Here is a 23,678-nt window from a genome sequence, read left to right as displayed (position 1 = left end):
GTGTTCCAGAACATTGTCCTTGGTAGTCAGAGACCTTCATTTACATAGTTACAGTCCAGGCAGTTTAGGATATTGGAGCTGCCCTGTAACTTCCTTTCAGAAGAGTGAACAACTTGATCCTGAAGGCACAGCACATCGTTCAGGGAACATCACTGGGTGTTACATTCCATCCTGTCAGCTTACAAAAAGCTTTTTTTTCTTTTGACAGCACTGTATATCTCAGTCCACAGTGAAACTCACCACTAAAATTGTGCTTGTGTGTTGTTCCTGGGACACTGGTCATGTCCCGCTCCCTCCGCTGGGAGGAGGATCTGGGATGTTATTTCTGTAGACCCTGCATGGACAGTGATCAATATGTGTGATGTGTTGTGTTGCTGAAGGATTGGTTTCACATGAGGATTTTTCCTACTGCAGATAATGAGTGGGATAAAGGGAAATACAGGTTCAGATACAAAAACCATTCCATATTCCCTCATTTCTTGCCTTCCCATCTTGTGGAGGGTTGGTAGCAAAGTGTAAAGCCTTTTCAGTTCCAAAAATCAGTTAAAGAGCAGGTTATGACTCAGCACACAGTAAAAAGGGTGATCTGGTTAACCCCTTGGAGACTGGTCATTTCCCCTATTGACCCACAAGAGACATTATGTTTATAAGACTGTCATTCTGCTCTTGGATAAGCAATGTGGGGAATTACAACCAGCTGATAAAAGCAGCTCCAAGTCAGTAGTAATGGTTTCCTTGTAGCTGACTTGTCAGCATGACCCAGTACAGAGGGAAGGAATTGGAGCAGAATTGGTTTTTATGGTTTGTATTTACTGTGTTTCACACGGACACAGACGTGACATTGATTCCATTTAATCCTGCAGATCCAGGGAGGTGATCCCACTGGAACAGGGACAGGTAAGGTGGAGCTGAAATAAGGAAACTCTCTTCACTTCATGTGCTGTGTTGTTACATTTTTTCCAGACCGTTTGTAGATGATATTATGTGGTCCACTGTGTTTACTTTAGAGCAGAGGTTTTCTCCATACATGTTTATGGACATGTTGACTCTTTTCAAAATGTCATCCAGTTTATCCTTTAGTCTAAAACTTGGACACTCTTCCCATAGAATTCTTGTTGGGTTTTTGCTTCCTTTTTCTTTCAGAAAATAAATAAATGAGAATTATAATGATTTTACAGCTGGCCTTCCAGGGCAGGGAACAAAGGAAGAAACACATTCATGCAAAGTTGCTTTCAAATTCAGTGTTAATGAAATACTTGAGACCTGTCTCAGGATTGGGGAGTGCCCAGATACCATCTGTTCTCCCAGCCAGCTGCCTTGGAAAGCCCAAGCTGCTCTTTTTCTAACTTTTAAGGATCACTGTTACTGAATTCTGCCTGTTCTGCCTCCCTTAGCTGGAGATGTGGTAACAGCAATGGTGAGGAGACAGAGCAGCTGAGGCTCCTCAGAGCACTGCCCAGCACAGGAGATACACCTGTAGTATCTCCACTGGCTGCTCTAAATTGGCTTGTTTTCCACTTTTGCCCCTTATTTCCCACTTGTGGATGTCACCAGTGTCCCCAGCTCCTCACCTGGGCCTGTGGGTTCTGTGCATTTTTACTACAGTTCATAATTGTGTCTTATTAAGCACTGTCTCCTACTGTGTGTGCTCACGGGTCACCCAAAAGAGATCTTGCTGTGGTTGTTAAATACTTTGCCTCTATCTACCTTGTTCATCACGTCAGTGTGAGTTGCCCAACAGCTGTTCTTGTAGTGTGTGTGACAATCAACCATTTCAAGATTTGAGACTAGTCAGAGGCTCAGTGTTTTGATGGCAAAAGCCCATTAACAGGATCGTTGCCTTCTATGCTTGGACTGTCAAAAATAAATGTGATTGGATTTTTTACAAGGAAAGTTTCGTTTCAAATCCCAAAAGACATAATTAGGAACATCTTTTAAAATGAGAAATTAAAGAGGTGCCAGGAGACAGGATAGATTTAATAGGTTGACTCAGACACCTCTCACCCTTGCAGGGTGGAGTTCAGATCCTGCTGTGGAATGCAAATTAACTTGCTGGTGTCGTCCCTGTCTCTGTTTGTGCCAGTGGTGGAAGTGCTGTAAGACACACAATTAACAGCTGGCAGAGGGCTGGCAGTGCTGCTGCACTGGAGGGCAACACTCAGCTCGACTGGCAAAGCCAGCAGGAAGTGGAATGCAAATAAGCCCAAAACAATCCTCCTACATGTATACTTTTATTTTAAAAAAAGGAGTCTAATGACCTCTAGTCTGTTCCATCTTGTTTTCCTCCTTGTCATTCTTAATTAGATAGGAATATGTCACAGAGGAGATGTCTTGCAAACATCTGTCTGGACCATTAAGGCTCTTACAACATGAAAAGTGTGCACTCAAATAGACATGAACGTTGCAGATTTTTAGAGCCTGCCTGCAATTATTGCAGAGTCCAAACAGAACAAATGAATGAGTTTAATTTTTTTTAAGACAGTTGGATTTTAGAGATCTTTACTTGATCACTTATTGAGTTTGATAATATCACAGGAAAATCTCATGGACAGTGTGGTGGGCTGCTGGGCTGCTCCTGAGCTGTCATGCCTGTGTGTTTAATGCTTCTTAAATAGAGCTGCTCAGACAGAGGGCAAACAGCCTGCCAGGGTTTGTTCCTGACTACCTGATAGATCTGGGGCACTTGACTGTGAGGCAGAAATTTCCCCTGTGTATCTTGAGCTGTGAGAAGGTGGCCAGACCCAAGGGCCTGTCTGGTTGATGTTCTCTCCTTGGTATTCTCTCCACAGCAGCAGTGCCCGAGCTGGCAGATGGAGTGACGTCCTCCTGTGCTCCCCTGGTGTGGCAGTGCTGGCCCTCTGCTTTGTGCCTTATTAATGTGATCACAGGCATTCACCTTGGGAAAGCTTTGCAGTAAAGCACTGGGGTTCTGTAGCTTTTTTACCTGGGGCCTGTGTGTTATTTGCAGGATAAAGTCCCTTTTTTATTTCATCTGGCACCTGGGAGGAATTTCAGTATTTCTTTGACTCACTGTTTCTTAGGAGGGGAAAAATAGATGCATCTTTGAAAGCTAAAACGACCCTAAGATTTCCTGATCTTTAGAATAAATAACTTCTGTAATAGCAGAACAGATACAGAGAATAGAACGGGGCTTTCTTCCCAGATATTTCAGTTGGCAATAGGGAGGACTATTTGGAGGTTACCCTTTAAATATCAATATTTTAAACTGTTTCTGTTAGGCCTTTTGTAAGAAGACTTCAGGAAAAACAGCATGCTTTGTTTCCTCTTCCACTCAGAGCCTTCTGCTTTAACTGATGCTTTCTGGCTGAGAGCTTTGGGATTTTTGTTTGGTTGGGTCTTTTTTAAAAAAACACCACCTATTCCAAACTGATACATGGGAGGTGCATTAAGCCTGTATATGTTTTTCTTCTATTTATTTCATTATTGTTGTTCATTAGTCCAGGAACTAGGACAGGCGTGTTCAAATATGTTCCCACCATTTGGTTTCTGTCATCTGACATTCATGCCATGTTCAGCAACAGGTTTGTGGTTGCAACACCTCAGATGCTCAACCACTCCATTGCTGACTGAGCCCAGGACTGTTGGTGCTCTGGGTGGGTTTGGGCACACTCGGTGCAGCCCGACAGGAGGTTCCAGGCCCTGCAGCTCCCCTGGGCTGGGTGTGCTTGTGTTTTGGAAGCGCTTCACAGGGGGAGAGGCCAGGCTGGTGGTCCCTGCCTGTCCTGTTCATGGCTCCCCTGGCTGGACAGTCCTCTCTGTCAGCAGCACCAATGCCCTCTTTGTTCTGTGTTATTCAGCTCCCCAGTGTGTTCCTTTCTGAGTCTCTTTGGGGCTGAGCCAGCAGCAGAGAGGAGGACACCTGAGTGCTGCTGTTCAGCAGTTAACTGGGATGGAGGAGAGTGGAAATCAGCACAGGCCTCTGGGAGCTGAGAGACCACACTGGGAAAAGGGTGGGGAGCAGAGTTTGGCTGTGGCACAGCTGGCAGAGCTGCACTGCCCCAGCAGTCAGAGACACAATTCTGACTCTCATTTGGAGGGCCAGATTCATTTGCCACAGCCTTCAACTTGATGTTTCATAAGACTATTGGGAGAAATTTTATAGTGCTGCAGCAGCTTATTTCTTTTCTAACAAAATAACCACCCATAGAGGCAGCATTCAGAGCAATAAGCTGAGTCATGGTCATTCTTTGTAATGATTAATTATTTGAAAATGAATTTTAGATTTGGGATGTATCTCTTTTCCTGCTGTTCATAACAACTAAGTGGTTGAACATGGTGAGTAATTCTAACTCATGGTCGTGCAAGTGGAGCAGCTGCTCTGTATTTTCAGTGTTCCAAATAATAGAAGAAAATTTGCGTGTAGGAAAAGCAGGTTTAGTATCCTAACCCTTTGGTGTGAAAAAGGGGAAACTGTCTGCAAAGCATTACATTTTCAAAGCAGCACAGGCATTTCTCCTCCCCTGCGACTGGCAGCCTATTGGAAGGTCTCAGGGGTCAGCCTGTGTGTGCCTCTGTCCATTTGTGAATCCAGGAGGGCACAAAGGAGGCAGGTAACAGCTGTGAAGGTCCAAGATAAAATACCACTGGCAGATGGGAATTGCACTTTGGTTGGCAGCAAGAAGAGCTCCTCTGAAATGTCAGTGGCAAAGGACAAACTTGGTCAGTGCAATGTGATTTCCTAACAAGGCAAGATCCTGAACTGTACCAGTTTTAGAGCCCTTCTTCATGCACAACTAAAGCTCAGCAAATGGGCAAGAGCAAGACTTGCCTGTTTCAAGTGTACTCCTTGAGATTTCGGCCCCTCTGCAGACCTGGCTGTGGGTGTGTGGGGTGGGCAGTGCCACGTCCTCTGAGCTGAGAGCAGAGAAGCAGCTTCTGCCTGAGCTGAGGCTTTCATACTTGCAAAATAGTTCCAGAATCTCACTTGGAAAGCTCCACAGAAGTGTCAGATGTTATTATGTACCTCCTTGTTCCAAATGACAAGAAGAAAATTACAGAAAGTAAGCCATCATTTTTGTGAATCAGAGCCCTCCCACTTGCTTACCACTGCTTAGCAATTTCTATGCCAGAAAAAGGAAGGATTTATTTAAAATCTCAACTGTCATGAATGATGATTCCCAGCCCACACCTGGCTTTTGGAATGCTGCATTTCTGAAGCCTTAGGTGCATCTCTAAGCTTTTTGCAACAAAGCTGTACAAATTCTGTCATTTTACCTCATAAAATTTTTAAAAATGCCTTTAGTAGGAACAGAAACTACCAAAGAGCAATCTAATTGAGTTCAAAAGACAGTGTGAAAATGTGGCTTTTTTCTGTAGAGTTGCTTGATGTGTGGTGGCTTCAGGTGTCAGTTTAGATCTGATCACTGTTCACTGTCAGCACAAGATGCAGCCACGGGACTGAATAACCAACCACACTCCAGTGCAAGCCAAATACATCCTGCCACTCTGGACAGCCGTGGAAATTATTGATACTTCTTAAGAGCTGTGTGGTCTGTCTTGTTTCATCTCTGTGTGAGAATGAGTTAAACACCTCTTTAGTTTAAGACTTTTTTTAATGAAAAATGTGTGGAATTGTCTCCCAGCGTCCTTCAGATGCGAATCATGGGTATCTTGGTAGGCATGTGATTTTTGTTCTGCAGAATTGTACAAAAACATTAGGCACTGCACTGCTGAGGGGTCTGTGCTTAATCCTCACAGAGAAAGCCATGCTGGGTTTCAGTAATTAAAGAAATACAGACATGCAACTTGCCATCCTCTGGCTTGCTCCACATAGTCCTGCCTCCAGCAGATACTTGAAGCCTGGAACAACTCCAGAGGTTAGCAGGAGGTTGACAAAAAGCACATTCAGGCTATTTTTAATTTAAGGAGAATACTTTGGGGTTTTCCTTTTTTTTTTTTTTTTTAATTCCCTTTAAATTATTAAAACCCCCAACAAACCATCCAGAGTCATCCCCAGGCTGTGCCTGCACCGCCCTTTGCTGCCTGCTCTGCACAGACTCCTCGGCTCTGTCCTTCACAGGACGTGGGGCCTTTTAGGCAAATGCTGCACAGGCCGTTCCCTGCTCTTGCTGCAGCTCCCGGGCAGACAGGATTAGCCTTGGAAACAGCTGTATGGCAGACAGGGAGGGGAGCAGGGGCTGGATCTCCTGCTGTAACTACCTGCTAAAATGTTATCACTTATTTCCAGAGAACTGGAATGAACCAAAGGGAGCCTTCATACATAGGAGATTAATTCTGACCTGCAGTGCATGATCCAAAATGAAATCATACAAAAATAAATATTCCAAACCCTAAAGATCATGGCTCACTGCTCCTGTCTGCTGGCTCTTGGGTCTGGTTGGTTGTAGTGCCAGAAAGAGAGAGTCTTTCTGTCATTCACAATTTTGCTCTTTCCTTTTGAATTATTTTTCTGACCAGTGAAGGCTTCAGCCTTGATTCCCCTGTGTTTCAGCAGCTTGACAGTGCTGTGATTCCAGCATGGGAGTCCCATTCCTGGGAGCATATGAAGGGTCTGGCAGACTCAGGGGTTTGGCCACTTGCTGCTGTGGCCCATCTCAGGGGACTGTGCTTGTGTTGTATCCCGTGCAAGCCTCAGCCAGCACAAACTCCTCCAGAGCTGGCACACTGTACCAAGTGCCAGTCACCCACTGCTGGAAAAGATCAGCATATGGGATCAAGCTGATGTAATTTAGCTGATCTTAAAATATTCAATAGCCAAGGATTGCTGAAGTAATCACTCCTCCACTCCTGATTACAGAAAATCCCTACAGGGTTTGTCCCCTTTTGCCACCTCTTGTCAAACTGCAGAGCAGGCAGCACTCAACTCCATTAACAGACCTTCTGAACGTGATTAATTGGGTTTTTAAGAGGGTCAGTTTCTTCCAATGTCTCCCTCACTCAGTTCCACTTTCAGCTGTCCATATGGGACACTTTGTTTTCATGGTATCACCTGAAACTCTGGGCTCATTTCATGCACTTCTGTGATTTTTTGGATAAGGTTTCCAGCAGGAGCCTGTTTCCTTCCTGGGCTTTATTTGCTGTGCAGCCCTATCATCAAACTGCTTCTCTGTGCTGTGTGTGCCAGTGGCCTCTGAGCACCACAGATCCCGTGCTGACCTCCTGCTTTGGAAGTGCCACTCTTACTCCAGAGGGTTCCCGAGCCTGTTCTGCAGATGGACCAGTCCTGCTGCCTGTTTGGATAGTTGTGTTTGTTTTATTTTTAATACTGTCCTAAGGTGAAATACTTTTCATGGTTTGTCAAACAAGATTGTGGATTTGACTGTAAAACTATGACTCATCTCAGCCTTCGTTTTTCTTATTAAGAATGATCTTGGAGGAAAGTGCAAATGAAAATGTCAGATCTGTCATAAATAATGTAAAAATGACAGCCAGGAGGAGAGCTCTCCCAGACCCTCTTGCTGTCCCCAGGCACAGAAAGGAAAGGAGTTTTGGAGGGCTGGGACTGGGGTTTGTGCAGTTTTGTCATCCTTGTCTCTTCACTGCTTTGAAGTGTTCACATCATCCAGGTATCTAATCTAATTTTTGCCTTTTATTTTGGAGAGCCATGTGTCATCATTCTGCACTGTTTAGCTGGGAATTAATATTTGAGCTTATAGTTCTATTTTTCATTGATTCTATGAATGTATTTCATCTCCCTGGTATTTTATTTCTGGAAGCAATGCTATATCCAGAGTGCAATTAAACTAGTAATTCTTTGTTCTGTGTTTTGTCAGGAAGCCAATTTGAAAGATTTACTGTCTCAAAAGAGAAAAATTATGGTGGAGCAGCAGTAAAAACTGAAATCCTGGGCAGTTCTTGAGCACAGGACACAGAGAGCTGCTGATAACAGGGTGGTCTGGTGCAGCTGATAGGGCGAGGGCACAGAATTGTGCTGCCAGTGGCAGACAGCAGATTTCAAGCTCGAGCTCAAAGTCTGGCCCAGTGGTAGGGCTGAGGTAACAATGGATTACACACACGGGGATGGAAGTGCAGGAAACCTGGAATTCAATGGCAGGGCCTGTTGCAAAACACAGCGGGACACTGATGAAAACAAACACTGTTCTTCTGTCATCTCTTCTCTTTTCAGGAGGAGAGTCTTACTGGGGAAAACCCTTCAAAGATGAGTTCAAGCCCAATTTGTCCCACACAGGGCGTGGTGTGCTCAGTATGGCAAACTCGGGACCCAACACAAACAAATCACAGTTGTAAGTACTCACTTGCTTTTTGTGCTTTATTGTTTCCCTCTGCACATTGTGTCCTACTCTGTTAAGAAAACAAATGACATTTTATGAGCTGCTCTTTACAGTCCAGTCAAGTGGAATACTGTTGAGTGCTGCATATTGCAATCTAAGAGCAAAGGGAAGCCCCATGGATTTATTATATCATCATTAATTTGTCTTCTCTAGTTTTGTGATTTGAAGTTTTTGTTTCTGTCAGTGTCCCCCCAGTGTTACCCCACAAGATCATTCATCACACCTCTTCACTCTGTTTAAATTCTGCCCTATATTGAACTTTTCCAAAGGGCTTAATGAAATTAAACACACACTCTATGGAAATGTTACTTCTTTTTAGTAACCTGATTTTAAATAAATGAAAACAGTTCTGCTCTGTTGAAATGTTTAGACCCAGACGTGGCAGAGTGCACAATCAGGGGTTGAGAATAACTTGGTTTTCGATGTACAAAAGCAGAATGAGGTCTAAAATGAGGAAAAAGTGCATAAAAAGCAGGAAGTAACATGAAGGAAATTTACAGATACTGAAGTTGCAATGCCCTTGTTTGTGTGTAACTTTAATAGTGGTGTTTGCCTGCAGTCCTTTGGAAATGTTCAGTGTCACTTTGAGCCAACTATTTATTGGTTGCTCTCTAAGTATTGCAACATAAAAAGTTGGGGGTTTATTGGGAGCAGCAGGAAAGAGAATGAGAGTGTGTGTGTGTGTACAATAGTCCCAGGCTTGGGACTGAGCAGGGAGGGAGGGGGTTCTTGGTGTTGGCCTTCACAACTCTGTGTGTTATTATGGCTTATAACTCTGCAGCAGTGTGGTTTGCTTTAATTAAACACAAGTGCTTGTCCCAGGGCCTCTAATAGGCTTATTGCATTCTTAAGGCTAAGCACATGTTGGGCAGTTTGCAGGATCAAGTTGCTGCACAACTTATTTTGGATTTGAATGTTACTGCCAGCACTTGGGTGCTAAACTAGGGGAGAGGAGACACTTAGGAAAAGGGGATTCTAGAAACAGATCCTGAGGGATGTGCCATATTGAGTCACATTTGCTGCTGTCAATGTCATTGTATGGTCCCCTAAAATTTGGGGATGAGATATGAAATTTCTTTATATGTAAGTCCTTAAGAGGCTCAGCTGCCTGTGTTTATAAGGCTCCCAGGCAGCACTTGGGCACTGCTGGCAGCTGCTGTGGCCTTGGGAAGTGAGTGAATAGCTGTCCCCACAGGTGACAGGCACTGCAGGGCAGTGGGAGCTGGGTCCCCTCTGCAAGGTGATGCTTCAGCAACGCTCAGGGCTTCTCTGGGGTCATCCTGAGTTGCCTTAATTCTGTTGTCCTTAATTGTATCTTGACTTCAGTGATGAATCAGAAGCTTTCTCTGTATAGTTGCTACTGCTCAGCTGCTTTTTTATTACAATGCTACATGACTGACCACATGGTGGGTTTAAGTATTGGCTATCCAGGAGTAAAGTGGTGCCCTGTGTAGGAGTTTGCATCCTGCACAGCATCTCCACACTTTCCTCTGTGTCTGGCACATCACAGCCCCTCCTTTCTGCAGTCATGTAACTTCCCGAGGCAGTTGCTTATATGGAAAAGTGCTTTTGGAATGCTTCTATATTTTTAGCTGTCTCTTATGTAGTGCAACAGATGGAGACAGGGAGGGGAGCCAGCACTGCATGTCCAGCCAAGACAGGCCATCGTGGTCTGCAGACCACAGCGTGGAAACCTCTGTCTCATACACTTAGAGTCCAAGTTTTCCAAAAAACCATCAAGCTCTAGAGAAAGGTTTTAGTAATAAAGATTACTTTGAATTTGTATTTAGTTCCCATGATAAAGTCTAAAAATACAACCCCCCAAATAAAAGCCCCATTAATTAAAAATCCCAAGTTTTTGGATTTTCATTGCTTTTGACCCTTTGCAGTGTCAAACAAACTTCTGGGATGTTTGTATCTCAGGCACAAGTTTGCTCTGTCCAGAGGAGGAATGGGTCACTAACAGGTCACTTTAAGGGAAGAGAAATGAAAAAGTAAATATCCAAAAGATGAAAATGTCCCCTGGCAGAGACTGGTGTGTCCCAAAGCTGTGTTTGGTGGACACCAGCTCCCCACCACGCACCAGAGTGTCCTTCCCAAGCAGGATGCACATCTGCCTGCTCTGCTTCCCAGGGCCTGCGTGGCCAAGGAGGCTCAGATTAATTTTGGACTTGGTGCAATGCCCCATGCTTGGAGTACTTTTTAGGGATGTTAAGAAGGTGTAAAAATGAGAAGTCAAAACTCCAGGAATCCAGGATGAAACCCCCAAAACTGAGGAGTGAAAGGGTGCTTGGTCAGCAGGGCCTCCCAGAGAGGAGCCAGAGAGGGAGGGGGCTTGTTTTCCTCCAAGAGCTTTTCCATATACTCTGTTTTTAAGCATTCCTGGCTGTTGCTGAGGGTCAGTGGGACAATATGGTAACTGTTATGTCTTTCTGCTTTCCAGCTTCATCACATTCCGCTCGTGTGCGTATCTGGACAAGAAGCACACGGTTTTTGGGAGGTAAGTGAAGGCTATTGCAGGCAGCAGCATGGCAGACATGCTGGCCTGTGTGTCTGAAGCCTAAGGAGCAGAATCCAGTGATCTGGTAATTGAGCTGGAGCAAAATCCCAGCTCTCAGTCCAGTTCTCCTGGTCATGTGTAGGTGGGCAGCATGGCATCAGTGCCAGGCAGACCGTGCCTCTTTCCCCTCCTTCCAGCACTGTAAGTTGCCTTAATTCCCTTCTGTGGTGGCCCTCCAGGAGTCATGAACACAATAATCATCATCCTGTAACAAACCATGTTAATATTTGTGCCTGCTAATTGCTGGGACACACGAGATTACCTCTTCAGTGCTGTTCTCATCCTCCTGTGAGCCATCAGCTGGAAAATTAGTCATGACAGGACTGCTCTTCATCATGGCATGGAACATGGAGCTTCTGCATAGATTGGGTCTTTTGGCCCCTTTTTTCCCTTTTATTCTCTTCCTTTCTTTTATTCCTGACAATTATTCATTCCTTATAAAGAAGTCTCTTCTGAAAGTCCTTTCCAGTGAAGCCCTCACGTGATACAGATGAAGGTATTTGTAGCAGAAGATGCTACAAAACCTGTTACAGTTTGTCCTTTGCTTCCTCTGCTGCAGGTCCACGGTATTTCCCAAAGTTGTGAAACGTGCCCAGGAGCAGGGCAGGGGGGATGTTACTCACCTGCTGCACTGGGAGTTCCTGAGAATCCTGCAGTCCTTTTAAATGGAGATTTGGCCTTTTGCTTTTTTCATAGTTTTATCCATTTGGAAGTCAGCAATTGAAAATAAAGCCATGTGCTGTTTCCTGTGATGGGCTGCCATGCCATTGTGCTCTGCAGTGAAAGTGATACATTTAATCCCATCTTCTTGAGGCAGAAACGGCTTCGTTTCAAAGGCACTTTATTTTGGTGCTGGTAGTTCAGTACTGATTCCAGTCACTCTGTATTAATCTAAAAAGTAAATTCTTGAATAATCAAATTTACCTTCAAATTTAGTACAAAAGCTTGATGTGTGTAACTCTTAAGATCTATATTCTGTTGCCAAAATCCTGGTTTTACCTGCATTGTTTTTAAAAGCCATAAAAGCCAGAAGGTGCCAGAGATTGTACCTCTGGTGGAACTCCAACTTCAATCTGCTGTTTTAGGTCCTGGGTGATTCTGGGATTTGGTGACTGTATCTGATCTGAGACTGTACAGCACAATAATGTCTGGGAAGCATATCTAGGAATAGTATCTGGGTTTAGGAACAGAATGAGCCCATGAAATCAGGATTCTTTGTTTCCATCAATGTTAAATTGGATTGTGCTAATTGGCTGCTTACTGGCCTGTTGTGACTTTCATATAGATTTGAGGATTACTTATTTCTGTTAACATAAAAACCTAAATCCTCTGATCTGAACTGTATTCTCAGCTATTCCTGTGTGGCTCTGGTTCCTGTCACTGTCACACAGGTATCTTGGAGAGCACAGTGTGACCTGTTTGTGATTTGTATAGAACTTACCAGCAGACTTTCCACGCTCTGGAGAGGGAAAAAGAGTGAGAGAGCAACCATTTCCCACTCCTTTCTTTGGGTTTTTGTGGTGCTGTGTGGGGTGGAACACTGGTGTTTCCTTCTCTAGAGCTCCATCTTTCTTGTTCCTGTCCTCACTGGGTTGAAACACAGTTTTTGCACAGGAGCAGCTGTGACCGTGGGATGTTTGGCTGCTGTTTGGAAAACAGCCCAGGTGTGGGCAGTGGGACTGTAAGGAGCTGCCCTGTGCCCTGTGCCCTGTGCCCTGTGCCCTGTGCCCTGTGCCCTGTGCCTGGCCAGGCTCAGGAGAGGGGCACAGCTGGATCGTGTCATTGCGCTGCCCACCCTGGCAGGGATGAGGAGGGATGTGCTGAAAAGAGGGGAGATAACCTGGCATGGGTGGGGAGCAAAAACAAAGGCAGTGAGAAGAAAGCCTTCCCTTGGAGGTGTGTTGCAGCCTGCACGGATTTCCTGCTCCAGCAGAGCTGCCTGGATTAAATTGGTAATTACCATTTCTAGTAGTTACTATTTCTCCTGAGTTAGAGAATGATGTAATTAACATGAAAACTAACTGGTGGCTTTTCTGGGCTTCTGGCTCGCTGGTAAGAGGTTTAATTTAGAAACTCAGATCATGTAAACCAGCCAACATGCATTTGCTCTGCACAGAGTGGATGAGAAGCATTTGCAGGGGACGAGATGCTGCGTGGGGAGGGTCCTCCTGCTGCTGCCCTGGGCTCTGTGTCTGGGGGCTCCTCCTTCCCCTGACACAGCTGAGGTTCTGCAGGAGCTGCAGGAACATTAGAGCCAAAACAGAGAGGCTCAGATTCCTGCCTGGTGTGCTTTTATGCAATTTAGATGCAAGCACATCCCATCTATGTTGTTGTTTTCTGTTATTCCAATGGCTCACAGCTCACTTGGATCAGAGACCTGCCACACTTGCCCTTTATAGGCAGAACTGGAAACATCATCTCTGTGCCTGAGAGCTGTATAAGAAAGGAGACTGCATGTAGATACAGGGAAGTTGTGACAATGGCCCATTTCAGCCTCCCTTCCACCAACAGTTCACCTTTTCTTCAGAAAAAGAAAGCCCTGGATAAAAATGAAATTATTTTGTGGGTGGTTTTGGGGACCCTGTTCCAAAGGTAAAGGGACACACTGAAAAGCACATATTTAAAATAATAGTGGAAGGTGATCAGCAGGAGGAGAGAAATGCTTTAGGAATTTTGGCTGAGATTTAGGACAAGCAGAGCATGGTGGGCTTGAAAATGAGCACAGGTTGCAGATATGATGTGATAAAACACAGGGCAGTAAAGGGGGAAGAGAGAAAAGTGTTGTGGTCAGAGTGGCAAAGCCATAAAGGATCTGAGCAGCAGATCTGTGTGTTTGTTAGAGCATCACCTGTGTTTGTCAAGAAAAGGAAGTGGCAGCTGAGACAGGAGATGAGCACATCAAGGGCAGTTTTCTCCTTGTATGTGGTTGCACATATCTGCTTATGGGGATAACTTGTACATCTCTTGAAGTTTCTGCTGCACATTCTTCAATTCTCTTGTTTCCAGAAATAATGAACAAGGTGATTTGGGAAACCTCAGACTTGGCCAAATTGGAGGCATCAGTCAGTATCTCACATTCACTCAGCTTAGTCTTCTCTTCCTCCCTTCTCCCCTTGCCAGATGCTTTTGTGGAAGAGAGTTCTTCCCTTGGATCAGTATCCCTCTGTATTAAGTATTCCTTAACCTGTTTAGTGCTTTCTACTGCCATTCTGTAGAATGGAGCAGTGGAAGTAACTCTTGTCCTTTAAAGTAATTGCTGCTTAAAACAACTTTATTCAGTCACCCAGGCACTGTTAAATAACTCAGTGTCTGTCTCCAGTTGCAACATTCCCTGTGTGATTTGCATCAGTGAATCCCAGTGGCTTCTAAGCTGGAAAACTCATGTTCTTCTTGCTCTTCTGCTTTAGTACATCTGAGGAATGGAGAAACTGTGTGACAGCAGAGGAGCTGATTCTGTGTAGGGAGCCTGACCTAATTTGGCCCTGCAGAGTCTGCTCCCCAGACAGCAGGGTGGGAGTGAAGAGCCAGGTGGGAGCAGAAGCTGAGCCTCCCTCGGGAGCTGTGCCCATGTGTCCTGTGGCACACCAGGCCTGGGCTGTGGGAGCTGCACAAGGGCTGCTGGGGCTTCCAGAACAGTTGTATTGTCTCTGGAGAGGGACCTGTGCCAAAGCAGGGAGGTCCCTGGGCCAGGTTCGTCTGTTGAGTCTGGTTTCTGAAAGCTTTTCCCCAAGTTGTTTTGTTTTCTCAGCACCCTTTATTGCCATGTCTCGCCTGCTGGATTAAGCCCTTATGAGAGATGGAGATGTTTTGGCTGCATCCTTGTTGCACCTTGGAATTGCTCCCTCCACTGCAGATTGAGTGTATGCATAGAAAACATTTTGTGCTGAGTGTACGTGTCTGTGCAGGTATGTCCTGTTCTCTGTGTGTGTGTACCAATGGATGTTCTCCTTTTTATAAAAATAACCTTAAGGCCAGAATGTGTTTCGACGCAGCAATGTTTCTTTCTAGTTTGTTTCTACTTTAAAGCTTTTTTTTTTAACTAGTCCAGACATTGTTCTTGTATCATCCTTTGACCAGGAAACTCTCTTGTCTTGGACTGCTGCCATCCCCAGCATTGCATAAGGCTTAAGTCCTATAATTCTCTTCTAAACAAAAGTATGAGAAATAGGTGCACGTGTGAATGTCTGAGACTGCAAGGGAGATGCATGTTCTTTGGGGGCAGCACTAACTAATGTAGAGTGAGACCTTCCCTGGCATACTGCAAATGCTCCAGAGCTCTCACTTGCACGTCATGCAGAGACACTGGCAGTGGTTATGGAGCAAGGGTACTAGTTTATATAAAGGAGCCTTGGCAGGAAGTAAGATTTTAATACCATATCTAAATGTGAAATGCAAAGGTTTCCAGTGCTGACTTACCCAGTTTACAAGAAAACAGAATTGCAGGAGTAAGGGCACATTTTTGTTTTCATTCTAAGACTAACAGAAAAAAACCCAAACCTAAATGTACCTACCTTGTCGTTCATGCTAAATGTAATGCAACATTTGTCAAGCTCCTCTAAGAATACAAGCTGTCTCAGAGATGCTGAGCTAAATATATAGTTGAGATCATCCTTTCTCTGTTCAACATCTACTGGAAGCACACAGCAAAGCAAACCCTGGGTTTCACTGCCTGCTCTAATGTAAATGGTGTGCTGAAGGGGTCACATCTTTCACTGTAGGATGTCATCTGAACATCTGTTTAAGCCTCACTTAGTCAATTTAGGACAAAGCCTGTGTGGCACCCTACAGAAGGAATAGAGCCAGAAGCAGTGGGAAAAGTTAAACTTGTCCCTTCCCTTGTCCCTTCCCTTCCCTGCTGGCTCCCAGCTTGGCACAAGTGGCACTGCACAAGCCAGGCCAGCACATGAACTGTCCCTGTCTGTGCCACATTCCAGCACATGCACAGGCTCCAGAGGGGGATTGGCCTGAGCATCTGGAGGCTGGAAACGATGGACAGACTTCCTTGACTATTAGACCAATATTAAATAATGGCTCTCTAGAGGTTTGGTTGGGGATTTTTAATGTTTTTATGTACTGATCTGAGGGTCTTTTCTACATATAACTTGTATGGGTTTTTTCTTGGCAAGATGTCCATGGGCTTTTCTTCTTACACCCAGAAAATGTGATGTGGGACAGGCAAAGAATCCCCAGAACTTCTGTGCTGTGTTTGTTTCCTGGTTCTGTGAGGAGCAGTTGCTGTAAGGGATGCCAGTTCATGGGCTTTGACACATTCTATCTCATCCAACTGATTCCTGTGCTGCACTGCAACATCATGAGATTTGACAGTAACAACATGTAACATCAAGAGCCTGCACATTCTTTGTCTCTCTGCTTAGATCAGAGGAGAGCTTGCAAAAGCCTTTAGAGTCTGAGACCTTAAGTTGAAATACTCAATTTTTCTGCATCCAGCTATGGATTAGTGTGTAGTTAGCCCTGGTTAGTGTGCAGTTCAGTTCCTACAGGATGGGTCATGTTTGCAATCAGGTCTTGTCCTTTTGGGATATTAATCTTTAGTGATGAAACACCAGCCTGATCCTGACAAAGCTCCCAAGTGCTCCCTGAACAAAAGTGACCAGAAAATCATGTCCAGTCCCTTTGGCCAGAGCTCTCTCCTCTGAGCTGGTGGTTTGTGTTCAAATCAGTTTTTATTTTTTATTGGTGTTTTGGCAGTGTCTAAAGACATTAAAGTATATTGAGAGCTGACTGTGCTGACACTGTAATACACAGAGACACTCTCTATGCAAAATGTTGGAATGTACAAAAAGCAATTTTCCATTTGAGATACAAGAAGTGAAGAAGAAAAGAGAATGCCACGCTCTGCAGGCATAACGACTTTGTCTTATTCCCCCTTAGCCCTTTGCAATCATGTCAAAATAGACTATTTAGGTCATTTACTGATGACCTGGGAATGCCATGTCTATCACAGCCTTTTAAAATGTACAAGTGACAAAATATTCCCAATAAATTTTAATTAGCATGGAGACTGAAGATCTGGGAGCATCACCAAAATGCATTAGGGCTGATGTTGTGGGAGGTCTGGCCATGGGCTAAGGGCTTACTCAGTTGAGATTGCCAGTGCATAGCTGATCTGGCCATTTCAAATTACCAGAACCTAATTAAACGAAAACATACGAGCAGATAATGAGTAGAGCTGTTGGCTAGAAAATCCTCCAATATTAAATCAGAAGTTTCCTTTGGGGCAGTTAAAATACAGTGTGAGTATATCTTAGGCTGGGTGTTAATCACCAGTGTTATAAGTGAATCTGATATTGGCCGGGAGGGAGATTTTAAAATTGAGTTTTTGTTATGAACTTTGCCAAGTTCATGCAGGGTCTTCAGGCCCTGCACAACCTCCCCAGTGTGCTCCCTCCAGTCACAAATGACAGGCTGTTCTAGCCTGCACACATGGGATTTAATTGCTCTGATTGCAGCACATCTGCAGGCCCCTGGGGAGTGAAGGCTGGAGCAGCACAGAGGTGTGAGCAGGGACAGCTGTGCTGGGGCAGGTGCTGGGAACACCCTCTCTGACCTGGCTCAGTTCACACTCTGTGATGGGCTCCATCCTTCTGGTTGTGTTCAGTGCCTGTCCCAGCCCGTGGGGTGGCAGGGGGGGCAGTGGGAGAGGTGTAGAAGGTGGTTTTGTCCCTTGGACCAGCTGAGGCTGTGGCAGGTGAGAGCCAGGGCCCTCTCCTGGTGCTGGCTGGGCTGATGCCGTGCCAGGACTGGGCAGGGCTGGGAAGCAGCTGGAGAGTGAGATATCCTGGGACACGTGTGGAAAGGTGACTGTGAACACAGTGTGTGTCTGGTTGAGGCATTGCTTATTTCTTCAATATGAAAGCGGAGTTGGGCGATCAAACACCCCACGTATTTCACCAGTTTGATTTTTTTTCCCCACTTTTAATTTGATTTCCCTCCATTTCATCTGCCTAGCCCTTGACAGCCTACCCGTGCTGGTGTCCCAGTAATCCCAGCAATCCCAGCAGTGACACTTCAGAGCAGCTGCCCCTGTGAAGGCTGGGGATTGCTGGCTCTGGGACTGTCCTCGCTGCGGAGCTCCCAAGCTGCTCTGGCTGCAGAGCAGTGTGTGAGGGAATTATGGCTGCTTCTCCTTGTCCCACAGCCATCAGTACGAGCTATGTTTTTATTTCCTGGCCACGTGGCTTGGCTCTGCTAAAACAGATGTTGTCCAGCAACAGCCTGCTTTGCTAATGGATCTGGATCACTCAGCATCAACAGCCTGTCTTCCTCTTTATTTACTGCTCTTCTAAGAATAGCTGTTTTCAAATTTAATTGGGGATGATGATGTGGATAAAAGTGTTAAATACCCTGGGACCAGGATCTGATCCCAGCAGGACCCTCTGGAAACAAACTGACTCAGTGGTTCCTGTTTAAAATTAGATTTTGACACCTGTCAGGCAGTTTTTTATTTAACGTGTACTGTGTTCACCTCATACCGTCCTGGTTCCTCAATCAAAATATCCACCGCCCTCCAGAAGTCTGTTCCATGGGCATTCCATGGACACTGTTATCCCTGTGAACCACATCTGTTGTCTCAATGATAAAAGGTTGTTTGACAGACTCTGTTTTCCACAAAACCTTGTTGATTGCCGTTACTTATTTCCTTTCTTTCTTAATCATGTCCTGTCTCCACTATTCCGTTATTTTGCTGGGATAGATGACAGGATGACAGGATTATAATTATCTGGGTTATCCCCTTTATCCTTTCTAAATATGCTTTTCTGGAACTTTCTCATTGTTCCACTTTTTTTTTTAAATGAACATCCAACTCTTCAGAAAGCCTTCAGCCTTAAACATTTTCAAGCCAGTATTTGGGTATATTGACTTGAAAAGTGAAAGGCCAGGGCTCTAATATTCTCCAAAGTAAGACCTGCAATGAAAAGTGTTCCAGTATTACCCTGTGGCTGTGACTGGGTGCTGTGCTGCCTTCCCACAGCCCTCAGGAGCTCACAGGCGTGATGTTCTTCTGGAGCAATCCTGTGCTTTCTGTGTTACTGTGTCAGTGCAGACAGCTCTGTCACTGCTCTCCTGCAGTGCTGTAGTTACCATCCTCTTTCTGCCTCATAACATTCTGCAGTCTGATGTACAATTTAAAAACCGAGGGGAAAAAACCCAGCTTGTTCTTCATCTGGCTGGTTTGTGTGGCTCCCAGGTTTTTGGACAAATGGTTTTGCTTTGCCTCTGAGTGTTTGACTTTTCCATGTTCTGTTTAGCTTTAAACTCAAGTCCCATATTTGAGAAAAAGTCCTTACCTTCCATGCTGAATGACATTTTCTTAGGTCTTCCAAACAGAGTTACTGATTTCCCATCCCCAAACATGGTGGTTTAAAATCTGCTACAGGATGGACATAAATTAGCTCTGTTAAATGTAAGGGTGCAGGAACATTCTGAGTATGTTGTGACAGGTGGATTATCATGTCCTTCCTCTTTCAGGGTGGTTGGTGGCTTTGAGACTCTGACTGCCATGGAGAATGTGGAGAGTGACCCAAAAACAGACCGTCCCAAGGTACGTGTGAGGCACCAGGGGCTGTGGCCTTGCATGGCAGTGCTGGTCACCCCACTGGCACTTCTCAAAACCAAACCTGGGGGAGATGGCACAGCCCATCAGCAGATGGAATTACTGTTCTTCTCTTCTGCTCCCAGGAGGAAATACGAATTCAGACAACGACTGTTTTTGTTGATCCCTATGAAGAGGCTGATGCACAGGTGAGGATGGTTGGCTGGTTGGTTGTGTTACTTGAAAGGCCAAAACTCTTCTGTGGAGAACTTTGTGACTTACTGCCTTCTCTTCAAGCATGGGCAGCCCCCTGGCCCATGTGGTTGCCAGCTAAGGGTGGCAGGTGCCACTGAGCCAGCCCTGTGTGCCAGGACCATCACCACTCTTCCAGTGCAGTTCCTCCTGCAGCTGAGTCTGGCACAGTGCCCAGGCCATCACACTCCCTGAGGCCTCCTTTAAGTGCCCACAGCAGCTCTGGGTAGCTGCAGGTAAGAAGAAAGGAACCTTCCTGTAATGGCTGCAGACAGCCTGTTTGCAAGTGGCCCTCGAGGTCTGTCTGCTGAAGCCTCTCCTGTAATCACAGCAGTGCTGATTGCTGGTTTAAAGTGCTTTAGAGCTTCAAATTGTAGACATTTTCTCCTTATTCTGCACTATCTCTTGGAATAGATTGCACCCTCTGCTTCCCACAGGTTGCTGCTGAAAGGGAGAAATTTCAGCAGGAAGAAGAAGCAGCCAAAGCAAAAGCTGAAGTGGTCCCACCAAAGAAAGAGGTCCAAGCTCCTAAAACTTACCGGCAGGGGATTGGAAAATACATCAACATGGCTGCAGCGTGAGTTCCCTGCCCTTCTGGTCTTTGCTGAGTGTTTTAGGTTCCTGTCCTGCTGGATGCTGGCTCTGTTCAGTGCCACTGCTCAGATGTTTGGTTTGTGCCAGCAAAGACCCTTCATGTAGTCCTAACGGTCAAGAGCTTCCCTTCCTTCTGTTTTCAAGGTTACAAGTTAACTGAGCCTTTCTTTTAGCACTTGAACGTGACCAACTTGGTCTTTAACAGCATGTGCTGACTTCAGAACTGTAGCTACATTTCCAGAACTCAGAAGTCCTTGAGGAACTGCACTGTGTCACTTCCCACACTGTTATCCTCTTCCTCTTCTGCAGCTATTTCTGAAGGCCATGGTCCCACAGATGTTTCTCTTTTAGCAACTTCTCCCCTGCACAAAGCAGTTGCCCTGAGCCCTGTCACTGCTGCTGTGGTTCCCTGGTCAGCCACACCAACAGCTGCAATGGCTGGGAAGGGGAGCAGGTTCCCAGCCTTGCTGTGGGAGCACAGGGTGTCTGGGGAGTAGCTCCAGGGTACCCAGCTGGTTGGACAGGCTTACCCTACAGCACCTTCTCCGAGACACCCTTTGTAGCCCTGTCAGGACTGGCAGCACTGCTCTCTTTCCTAAGGACAGCACAGAATCCCAGTCGAGCAGCAGCTTAGCTGCTTAGTGTTTTGGAAAAATTCAAATAAATGCCTTCCTCTTGATTTTTAGCAGACTTCTCTGAAAGCATTTGCAAAACTGCTGTTGCCTGTCTGCATAAAGGCCTGTGTTTATGCATACAGAGATCTGGGCAGCTGTTTAATCAGCTTGTGTGTGCCTCTCTGACTTACAGACATTTGCATAACTGTGAGAACAGAAATATGTTGGCCCAGGTAGGTCAGTTTGGTGTGTCAGTAAAATGTTTCAATTACAAAATATTGCTTGTCCCTTAAAATATGTTCAGCTTAAAACTGCTGACACGTTGCACTGTATTCACAGAGGAAGCCTGGGCAGAGCCTGTGGCTCTGTGGAAAGGACCAAGAGTACAGAAAGGACTCTCAGTCATTGCAGCCTGCCTGGGCACTGGGTGTGTGGTCCATAGCAGCCCTTTGGCAGCCTCAGGGCTCTCTGCTCTCCCTATCAGCTGCTGATCCTGACCATAAAACCAGAGCACAGAGCTGGCTGCACAGTGTTTCCCTGGGGTTGCAAACTCTGCTCAACAGAGGCTGATGACAACAGCAGCAGCAACTGCAACAGGCTGGGCTTGACAAACAGGAGAAGCTCACCCAGCTGCTTTACACCTAATTCCCCATAAATCCTTTCACTGCTACAAATGCAGGTGAGAAGGTGTGGGAAGAACTTGTGGCTCATGATTTCATTGTGGCCATGCTAAAAATGTACAGCTGTTAAATCTTCAGCTTCAGCCCGGAGAACTTAATGTGCTTTGACCCCATTCCTGGGAGCATTCAAAGCCTGGCCCAAACCATCCCCACAGACTCACCCTCCCTCCTTTTGGGCATGCCAGGGGCTCCCCTCCCCAGCCCCCTGCAGTCCTCTCCACTGACAGGGATGGGCTGGCTCCAGTGCAGCTGCTGCTGGGACAGAGCTGGCATCCAGCTGCCCTGGGCCCACTGAGCAGTAAATAGTGCCTGAGGGTTGTTTTGGTTTTGGCTCCAGGAAGCGCAGTGTGGAGGAGGACGGGCCCTCCACCAGCACAGCTGCGAAGAAGGAGAAGAAGAGCTCGGGCTTCGGGGACTTCAGCTCCTGGTAGCAGTGCCGGAGCCCAGCACTGGGGCAGCACAGCCAGAACAGAAGAGGCCTCCCACGTGTCCCCAGAGAGCCCCAAAGACAGCCTGTCCTGGGCAGGGAAGGCACCGACCTGCCCGTCCATGGGAGAGAAAACTGCTGCTTTGTTGGGGCTGCTTAATGTGGCTTTGTTTTCTAGAGAGCTCATCCCCCCACTGCCTCTTCCTCGAAGGCCGTTGTGTTGTTGTTTGTGGACTGGGAGCAGCCAGCCCAGCTCCCCAGGGTTCAGCTGGAGCCTGTCTCTGCATGGCTGGCAGCAGCCCAGGCAGAGCCCAGCCCCACAGGACACAGTGGTGAAAGAGCTCCTTTTACAGGTAATCGTTCCCAAACCAGCCCAGTATGCCAAGCAAAGGAATGGATTCATGTGCTGGGAAGCACCTGTGCTGCTCTGGGGCTCTGTGCAGGGACTCCCCCTGTCCTGCCCTTCCCTTCCAGCTGCCTCTTGCTGGTTCTCAACAAGGACCAGTTTTGTCTCTTGCTTCTCGTGGGCCTGCTGAGCTCTTGGCTGTGCTGGCTGCTGTCAGTCTCCAATACCAGCCCTCTCTGTACCACTGGAGTCTCCAACAGCCTGGGAAGCTGCAAATCCAGATGGGGAGCCTGGGGTTGCTGCACCACTCATTCCTCCCCGTGGCTTCCCTTGCCTGAGCCACTGGACAGCCAGAGGGGCCAGGATGTACCAGTTCACACCTGCCCCAAAACTACAGCCTGGAGCAGCTGAACAGGGATAGAGAGAACCATCCCTGAAGCTGCTCCTTGCAGGGGAACAAACCCCACAGCCTGCCCCGACATCAGGCTTCCCATCATTAGGGAAAAACATATAATGTACCTGACAGGCACCTCAGATATTTCCATGGCATACCCACAAATTATTAGGAGTCTTAATAAAGGCCTTATGGGGTAAAGATGTATCAGCCTGTGGAGTTTTAATCCCAAAACATCTGTGTTACTGTCACTTAGACATAGCAGGCTAGATCCTGAACGTTACTTTGCAGTCCATGTTAGATGTTTTTAGATGAAACACCCTACCTCTTGTGTGGCTGAGGAGAAAGTTTTGTAATCCCCTTCAGAACAAAACATTTATATCGATGGTTTTACATTTTAAGAGAAGACTCCATTTCTATGAAATTGCTGTAAAAACTTTTGGTAAAGTATTTTGCATTAAATGATTTTATTTTCTTTTGAGTGCTTGCCTTCAACTGTTCAACTGTCATTTCCAAGATCATGGCATTGCAAAGTTGATTGTTGTTCAAGGAAATGATTCATTCCTGCTTTTTAAGATGCTCATAAGGAACTCTGGGATCTCTGCGGATATGATTACATCTTTGTTAAATCATAGGAAGTTCAAACTAGTTTGAAAGAATAATGGGGGGGGGTGTTTTGCAACATTTTGGAGCCACTAAGTTTGAAACAACACATGTCTGATTACTGGAACAGGGGATATGATGGTACTTTCCTAAAGCTGTGTTTCTTCTGTCTTATTGGAACCTCTTGCTTTTCCTAGGCTGCCCTTTTCGTGATCAATGGTTATTGATCCCGTCTACCTGCCTTGTACTCAGCACATTTTTGAGTCATCAAGTTCACACTCTTGCTAGAGCTGAATTAGTCTGATGAATTCATAAGGGTAAAATGCTTTTTTTCTACTAGATTAAGATGGAGATTCTTATAAAAGAAAGGAGCTTTTGATT

General features: G+C 45.8%; 1 protein-coding gene across 1 annotated transcript in view; it reads left to right on the top strand.

Moving 5' to 3' along the window:
- The window catches only part of PPIL2 (peptidylprolyl isomerase like 2), a 69,220-nt gene extending 46,044 nt beyond the window's left edge, over positions 1–23,176 (top strand). The window contains exons 14-20 of the mRNA XM_071572034.1: positions 864–897; positions 8,108–8,225; positions 10,717–10,773; positions 19,324–19,396; positions 19,534–19,596; positions 20,077–20,216; positions 21,865–23,176. Of these exons, the coding sequence (XP_071428135.1) occupies positions 864–897; positions 8,108–8,225; positions 10,717–10,773; positions 19,324–19,396; positions 19,534–19,596; positions 20,077–20,216; positions 21,865–21,958 (579 nt within the window). The 3' untranslated portion in view covers positions 21,959–23,176. The remainder of the gene's footprint in view (positions 1–863; positions 898–8,107; positions 8,226–10,716; positions 10,774–19,323; positions 19,397–19,533; positions 19,597–20,076; positions 20,217–21,864) is intronic.
- The last annotated feature ends 502 nt before the right edge of the window (positions 23,177–23,678 follow it).

This window comes from Pithys albifrons, chromosome 17, assembly GCF_047495875.1.
Source record: "Pithys albifrons albifrons isolate INPA30051 chromosome 17, PitAlb_v1, whole genome shotgun sequence".
NCBI classification, from domain to species: Eukaryota; Metazoa; Chordata; class Aves; order Passeriformes; family Thamnophilidae; genus Pithys; species Pithys albifrons.
The sequence above is the reverse complement of the archived record's forward strand: the minus strand, read 5'-3'. Positions and strand labels throughout refer to the sequence as shown.